The sequence below is a fragment of the Lampris incognitus genome, chromosome 3 (assembly GCF_029633865.1).
Source record: "Lampris incognitus isolate fLamInc1 chromosome 3, fLamInc1.hap2, whole genome shotgun sequence".
Lineage (NCBI taxonomy): Eukaryota > Metazoa > Chordata > Actinopteri > Lampriformes > Lampridae > Lampris > Lampris incognitus.
In genome coordinates, this window is record NC_079213.1 from 114,127,466 (window position 1) to 114,136,229 (window position 8,764).

The following is an 8,764-nucleotide window of genomic DNA, read 5'->3' on the forward strand; positions in this document are numbered from 1 at the left end:
TTTGGATAAAAGTGTCGGCTAAATGACTGGAATGTCATGTCATGTCATGTCATGTCATGTCATGTCATGTCATGTCATGTCATGCAGGTGCTGCGATACCTCTTTTTTTGCTTCCCTCCCTCGCAGGATCCATCAAAAAGGGGGACCATCAGCACCTCGCGTCTGTGTCGTTTTCCATTACCGTGACAGTACCGCCTCAGTGTTGCTGGACTTTCGGCTCTTTGAGAACGCCGGGCGATCTCCCATGCGCGCATTGATGACGTATGAGGCAGTGACGCGTTTCTCTGACCAGTCAGAGGTCTGCATTGATTTTGGTTCCCGCTCCAGTTCTTTTGGAACCTCGACAAAGGTGGTACCGGAAAAATGGTAACGGTTACCAAAATGCCGGTCCTGTCCAGTAATGGGAAACGAAAAAAGTGCGAGTGGATGAGCCGGTACCATGTTGTTGAGCCGGTACCATGTTGTTGAGCCGGTACCATGTTGTTGAGCCGGTACCACGTCGTGGAAAGATGTTGCCCCGTTTTTTTTTACATTTTTATATTGTTTAAATCTTATACTTTTACATTTTCGATTCTTTATAGTTTCATATTTTTCTTTCATCACCTCATTTTAATTGTTTTCATCATACTCCTTGTTTTATCGGCTCTAATTGTCGTCGTTTTAATGATGCTCTCGTGACGTTATCCTGACCGTGTTCTGTGCGGCGGATCTGACATCATATCCGGTGTTGTAGTCAAGCCCGCGTCATCTGTACAGCCCAACATCACCCCATTTACACACGGGCCTCAGGGGCCTAACAGCCACACAGCACCCTGTCCTGAGACCCTCACACCGCATAAGGAACACCTCCCTACAACCCTTTAACAGCGAGGAGGACAGGAGGAGGAAGAGACCTCAGGGAGGAGAGCAGCAGGAGGAGGAGACCTCAGGGGCCTAACAGCCACACAGCACCCTGTCCTGAGACCCTCGCACCGCATAAGGAACACCTCCCTACAACCCTTTAACAGCGAGGAGGACAGGAGGAGGAAGAGACCTCAGGGAGGAGAGCAGCAGGAGGAGGAGACCTCAGGGGCCTAACAGCCACACAGCACCCTGTCCTGAGACCCTCGCACCGCATAAGGAACACCTCCCTACAACCCTTTAACAGCGAGGAGGACAGGAAGAGACCTCAGGGAGGAGAGCAGCAGGAGGAACAGACCTCAGAGAGGAGAGCAGCAGGAGGAAGAGACCTCAGGGAGAGCAGCAGGAGGAAGAGACCTCAGGGAGAGCAGCAGGAGGAAGGCTCAGGGAGGAGAACAGGAGGAGGAGACCTCAGGGAGAGCAACAGAGGAAGAGACCTCAGGGAGAGCAGCAGGAGGAAGAGACCTCAGGGAGAGCAGCAGGAGGAAGGCGCAAGGAGGAGAACAGGAGGAAGGCGCAAGGAGGAGAACAGGAGGAAGGCGCATGGAGGAGAACAGGAGGAAGGCTCAGGGAGAGCAGCAGAGGAAGAGACCTCAGGGAGAGCAGCAGGAGGAAGGCGCAAGGAGGAGAACAGGAGGAAGGCTCAGGGAGGAGAACAGGAGGAAGGCTCAGGGAGGAGAACAGGAGGAAGGCGCAAGGAGGAGAACAGGAGGAAGGCGCAAGGAGGAGAACAGGAGGAAGGCTCAGGGAGGAGAACAGGAGGGAGAGACCTCAGGGAGAGCAGCAGGAGGAAGAGACCTCAGGGAGGAGAACAGGAGGAAGGCTCAGGGAGGAGAACAGGAGGGAGAGACCTCAGGGAGAGCAGCAGGAGGAGGATCTCTCTCCCGAGACGCACAACGCCGCATGATGTTGTGTTTACACAGTTGACACAACACAACACTGAAAGAGGAGAACACAACTACAAATGACATATAAACTATTTGAAGAGTATGATGAGAAGGATGCCAAGCAGTGTCCGGACGCCACCGGAGCAGCCCAGGACCCGAGCCACGTGACCGCCGTCACCATGGAGACCTGGGAGGAGTATTGTATTTGTGTTTGGTTGTTTTATCTTGACTACGTGCATTATTCATCCTGCTGTGTAAGGCACCTTGTAACGCTGTCCAGAAAGGTGCGATATAAATAAACGGTATATATATACACTACCGTTCAAAAGTTTGGGATCACCCAAACAATTTTGTGTTTTCCATGAAAAGTCACACTTATTCACCACCATATGTTGTGAAATGAATAGAAAATAGAGTCAAGACATTGACAAGGTTAGAAATAATGATTTGTATTTGAAATAAGATTTTTTTTACATCAAACTTTGCTTTCGTCAAAGAATCCTCCATTTGCAGCAATTACAGCATTGCAGACCTTTGGCATTCTAGCTGTTAATTTGTTGAGGTAATCTGGAGAAATTGCACCCCACGCTTCCAGAAGCAGCTCCCACAAGTTGGATTGGTTGGATGGGCACTTCTTTGAGCAGATTGAGTTTCTGGAGCATCACATTTGTGGGGTCAATTAAACGCTCAAAATGGCCAGAAAAAGAGAACTTTCATCTGAAACTCGACAGTCTATTCTTGTTCTTAGAAATGAAGGCTATTCCATGCGAGAAATTGCTAAGAAATTGAAGATTTCCTACACCGGTGTGTACTACTCCCTTCAGAGGACAGCACAAACAGGCTCTAACAGGTACTATTTAATGAAGATGCCAGTTGGGGACCTGTGAGGCGTCTGTTTCTCAAACTAGAGACTCTAATGTACTTATCTTCTTGCTCAGTTGTGCAACGCGGCCTCCCACTTCTTTTTCTACTCTGGTTAGAGCCTGTTTGTGCTGTCCTCTGAAGGGAGTAGTACACACCGGTGTAGGAAATCTTCAATTTCTTAGCAATTTCTCGCATGGAATAGCCTTCATTTCTAAGAACAAGAATAGACTGTCGAGTTTCAGATGAAAGTTCTCTTTTTCTGGCCATTTTGAGCGTTTAATTGACCCCACAAATGTGATGCTCCAGAAACTCAATCTGCTCAAAGAAGTGCCCATCCAACCAATCCAACTTGTGGGAGCTGCTTCTGGAAGCGTGGGGTGCAATTTCTCCAGATTACCTCAACAAATTAACAGCTAGAATGCCAAAGGTCTGCAATGCTGTAATTGCTGCAAATGGAGGATTCTTTGACGAAAGCAAAGTTTGATGTAAAAAAAATCTTATTTCAAATACAAATCATTATTTCTAACCTTGTCAATGTCTTGAATCTATTTTCTATTCATTTCACAACATATGGTGGTGAATAAGTGTGACTTTTCATGGAAAACACAAAATTGTTTGGGTGATCCCAAACTTTTGAACGGTAGTGTATATATATACATATATATATATATGTGTGTGTGTGTGTGTGTGTGTATATGTGTGTATATGTGTGTATATGTGTGTGTGTATATATATATATACACACACACATATATATATATACATACATATATATATATATGAGGATGATGATGTTTTAATGCTCATCGTGTATATATACTATATATATACACACGATGAGCGTTAGAACATCATCATCCTCATATATATACACACACACACACATATATATATAAGAGGATGATGACGTTGTAATGCTCATCATATATATATATATGATGAGCATTAGAACATCATCATCGTCATATATACATATACATACACATATACATACACACATATATATATATAGGTATATATAGGTATATATAGGTATATATATATGACGAGCATCAGAACATCATCATCCTCTTATACCGCTTCACATGTACAACACGTGATGGACGTGTGAACAGACAGGCGGCATGTCTCCCAGCTGTCAATCAGCGGCCGGAGAGGAAATGGAAAAGGAGCCCGGGACACGACTCCCGCCGCCGGGGAGGAGGAGGAGGAGGAGGAGGCCCGGGACGCGCAGGAAGACACGACGCGGCCGCGCCGGGACCCTCATCTGGGTTAATGGACATGCCAATCAAACGGCGCGTGAGGACGGGGCGCGGGGGGGGAGGAGGAGGAGGGGCGGCGGATATAAACATCGAGGAGGCGCTGGCGGACGGAGCACAGTCGGCCTGGACCTCCAAGCCCCGCAGATCATCGAGTCTCCCACCGGACCGCGACCAGCGCCAGGCCGGCGACAGGCAAGACCACGTGACTAAAGATGCTGACTAGTAAGTAAAATGATGATGATGATGATGATGATGATGACAGTAGTAGTGGTAATAATAATAACAATAATAATAATAAGCACGGATGGATGTTTGTAGTGGAATGACTGGTGACTGAGGAGTAATACCTGTACACCTTCACCAGGTGAACAGGTATTGCTCCTCCTCCTCCTCCTCCCACGGGCCGCAGGGGTACTACAGTACTTGTGTTGGGTTTGATGTGATCTGCTGACTCCTCCTCCCCCCGGGCCGCAGGGGTTCCACAGTACTTGTGTTGGGTTTGATGTGATCTGCGAGTTGTCATGTTGGATGTGGAGGTTCAGGTCCAGGCGAGTCCGGATCCCCTGCAGGCTGAAACAGCAGCACGTCTCTGCCTGTTTCTACCGCACACCGGAGGTCTGCTGCCCCCTGCTGGACAACACCGCCGTTGCTCTGGGACCTCTGGAACTTCTGGACTGCGCCACATAAAAGTAGAATATCGTAGAAATTAACAGCAGAATCTCACGTGAAGCCCACGGGCAGCAGTCGCGTGGATAATTAATACTGCTTCACAGCTGCCATTAATGAACTCTACCGTAATATAACTGTTAGGAGCTCAGCGGAAAGGCGCATTCACTAGGTTTCTATTTACCGTGGTGAGAAACAGGAGTCACACGTGTGAGTCTCCTCCACGTGTGACTGGAAACAGACTGAAGCAGAACTGAAGCAAACAACATGTCGGAATGACTTCTTCTGGCACGACGTCTCCAAAGAAAGCCGCCGGAGCGCAACAGCTGGTTCCGCCCAGGCTGCCCAGCAGGGGCGCTGTGTTCCTGCGGGACCCTGGGAGCTGCCCCGCACTCTGAAGCCCGCCAGCCGCAGCGGGGCTGTGTGGCTGGCGTGCGTTTAGACTTGACGACGCGGACAGTCAGACCAGTATCCACGGTAACAATACCGGAAGTAATAATGGACGCCGGGCAGCTGAACGAGAGCTTCCGCTGTTGGTCTGATGAGGGGCTCTCCTCACCCTGGGCCCGTCTCAATACTGGGGGACATAGGATGACGCCGGCTTATCAGAACACGGGCCTGGACGCGGTTCCGACGCGGCTTCGCCTGCAAACCCCTCGGCTTCCCGCAGTGCACCGCTATGCGCGTGTGTTCTGTGCGTGGGGGGGGGGGGCTGGCTGTACTTCTGTTCGTGACGTTTCAACGTAATCCCGCGACCGCTATTGTTTGTGTAAGCGGTTCTTTTCTTGCCCGGTGCGGGATTCGATACGGGGTGTAGTACTGCACCACAAGGCCACGTCACTAACCGCTCGGCTAAAGGGTCAGACCCGTTAGCTAGGGGCTAACGGGTCTTCTTATCCATGCTCGTTACAGTATTGTTGTAGCAACTGCATCTCTTAACCTTTTCTTTTAGTCGAACATAGCTTAGCCATGTCACGTGACATGCTACTTCAGTACACGTTAACAACACGTGTTACTGGAACCACTGCAGAAAATTAATGATATGGCGATCATGACTAACCCCGCCCCCCCTCCTACCCCCCCCCCCCCCCGCAGGCTGCCGGCCGAGGGTCGTTCGACGAATCTTCACCAACAGCCGCGAGCGCTGGCGTCAGCAGAACGTCAATGGCGCCTTCACAGAACTTCGCAGGCTCCTTCCCACCCATCCCCCCGACAGGAAGCTCAGCAAGAACGAGGTCCTGCGGTTGGCCATGAGGTACATCAACTTCCTGTCCGGGCTGCTCGGCGACCAGGACTTCTGGCCAGGCGGGGCGACGCGCTCCACGGCTCCCCAGGGTGGAGAGGAGAGCCAGGAGGCACTGCCGCGGGATCTGTCACCTGACTCCAGCTGTGGGGGTCTGCCGGACGGAGAGCCGAGTCCTGGTCTCCAGGACTTCTCCGCGGAGCCCGACCTGACCACCACGTACCTCTACACACAAACAGCTGATCTAGCGTGCTGGCTACAGCTGAGTCCAGGGGACTGAGCGAGGAAGAGGAGGAAGAGGAGAAGGAGCTGCATCCCTCCAGAGTTATGTCTTACTTGTTGTTTGAGAGCAGAGCGCTGCAGCTTTATAACCTGTTATAACCTCTGGTGCTCTCCCTGAGGTGTCTTCCTGTTTTTTCTCCCTGTTAAAGGATTTTTAGGGAGTTGTTCCTTAACCGATGTGAGGGTCTCAGGACAGGATGCTGTGTTGCTGTAAAGCCCCTTGAGGCTACTTTGTAATTTGTGATACTGGACTATACAAATAAAATGGACTTGACTTATAAGCAGCTGATAGAGGAGCACCTGAAGGGACTCGCGGGAAATAAAACTTCTTGTCCGGACTCATTAGAACTGATGCTCCTAGAGGGAGGAGGAGGAGGAGCAGGAGGAGGAGGCCTGTCTGTTGGTGACATGATTGAACCCTCTGACAGGTTTGTATTTGAGTGCACACACACACACGTGTAAAGATGGACACGGCAACTTCTTCTCGTGCACACAGGAAGACATCATGTGTCACTGGGCGGGATCAGAGGTGAAAGGTCAGGGTTGAGGGTTTACCGCAGGACTTTGGATGTGAATGTCTTCTGCTTCTGCAGCAGACTCAGTAAACACACGTGGTACCTTTTGATTGTTTAAATGGTGATTCTCGCCGTGATGGTGGTAGTGACGACAGGTATGAATAAATGTGATGCAGAAATGTATGTTTCAATGTTGTAAAACCGGTGGCTTGATAACTGGAAATAAAGATGAGTTCCTATCTGCTAGGCTGTCTGTCTCACACATCTTATCATAAGATACCATTCATATTAAAGCGGTAATTAACATTAAATATTACATTAATATTAATGAGGGCGGCATGTGGCGCAGTGGTTAGCGCGGTCACCTCACAGCAAGAAGGTCCTGGGTTCGAGTCCCGGGGTAGTCCAGCCTTGGGGGTCGTCCCGGGTCGTCCTCTGCGGAGTTTGCATGTTCTCCCCGTGTCTGCTTGGGTTTCCTCCCACAGTCCAAAGACCTGTAGGTCAGGTGACCCAAAGTCATGTAGGTCAGGTGACCTGGTCGTACTAAGCTGTGTGTGTGTGTGTGTGTTTGTGTGTTTGTGTGTGTGTGTGTGTGTGTGTGTGTGTGTGTGTGGGCCCTGTGATGGTCTGGCGGCCTCTCCAGGGTGTCTCCTCCCCTGCCGCCCAATGACTGCTGGGATAGGCTCCAGCATCCCTGCGACCCTGAGAGTAGGATATGGATAATAAATAGATGGATGGATGGATGGAAGGTAGAACTTCAGGTGTGTGTCTGTCATGGCTGAGAGGATGGGAACGATAGATAATCCAGTATCACACACACACACACACACACACACACACACACACACACACACACACACACACACACACACAGAGATCCTATCAGTGGAGGCGGGGAGTGTTCATGGGGTCACAGGGGAGTAGTTGGTCAGTCTAATAAGCCAATGATGGGACTGATGGCTGATAACCATCTCAGCCAATCAGAGAGGAGCAGCTCCCACCACGCCACAGGGCTGTGTGAAATGGAGACATATGTGTGTGTGTGGGAAACTCGTTCATCTCTTGTTCCCATTCCGGTCAAGGTACCATCCTGCCTCCCTTCCATCACACACACACACACACACACACACACACACACACACACACTTGCCTACTTGCTGGTAGTCCATCGAGTCCGATGATGATGTCCCTCCTCGTTAACGGTGTGGTCTTTGATGACTGTAGAGTCCAGTTCTTGATCCACAAGTGTTATTGCACGTTGGACATATGAAGTGTGGGTCAGTGGGGGCAGGCATGGTTGTGCGTCTCCTTAGTCTTTTCTGTGTTTCTCCACATTCCTCTCATCTCCAGCTGTTCTACACCTCTGTGGCAGATCTCATGCCAGCTGGAACGGTTGATGGCAGCTTGCTCCAGTCTCAAGGGGTCGATACAAAACTTCTTCAGCGATGTTTTTAGCTGGTCTTTGTATCGCTTCTTCTGCCACCTGAAGACCGTCAGTCCAGATGAAGCTGTCCATACAGGACTTGATGTGGCTGGCGTTCTTGAGGCATCCTGATGACGTGCCCAAGCCAGTGCAGTTGGTCTTCAGTGACCGTGGCTTCTGTGCTCTTGCAGTTTGTTCTAGCAAGAATCTCAGCATGAGGAACACGGTCACGCCACGTGATCCCCATGATTCGCTGCAGACACCTCACGTGGAACTGGCAGCTGTATGTGACCCAGGCATCACAGCTGTATAGGAGAGTTGTGATGCAGACGGCTTTGTAAACGGCAGTTTTGGTGTGCAGGTGGAGGTGTTTGTTTTGGGAGACCTTACACTGGAGTTTGCTGAAGGCCACAGAGGCTTGTTTGAGTCTATTATGAGTTTCGTGATCAGTGTTGCAGCCCTCAGGAAGGATGCTGCCCAAGTATTTGAAAGCTGGAGCAACTGAGAGTGGTTGGTGTTCTATAGTGAAGACAGGCATAGTGGGTGGGGGGCTGGAGCTCCATTGGCATAATACCACACTCTTGGTGGTGGTGACTGATAGACCCAGCCTGCTGTAGGTATTCACAACTGCGGCATGCATGGTTTGCAGGTCTTCTGGTGTGTGAGCTGCAAGAGCGCAGTCATCAGCTTGGTTGCCCGGAACCTTCGGATGTTGAAGAGGT

The 8,764-nt window shown here is 50.2% G+C and overlaps 1 protein-coding gene across 1 annotated transcript; it reads left to right on the plus strand.

Annotated features, from left to right (window-relative positions):
* The first annotated feature begins 5,077 nt into the window (after positions 1–5,077).
* tal1 (T-cell acute lymphocytic leukemia 1) lies at positions 5,078–6,102 on the plus strand. The gene is made up of 2 exons (XM_056276934.1): positions 5,078–5,264; positions 5,675–6,102. The coding sequence occupies exons 1-2, from the start codon at positions 5,078–5,080 to the stop codon at positions 6,100–6,102; spliced, it is 615 nt and encodes a 204-aa protein (XP_056132909.1).
* Positions 6,103–8,764: the final 2,662 nt, after the last annotated feature.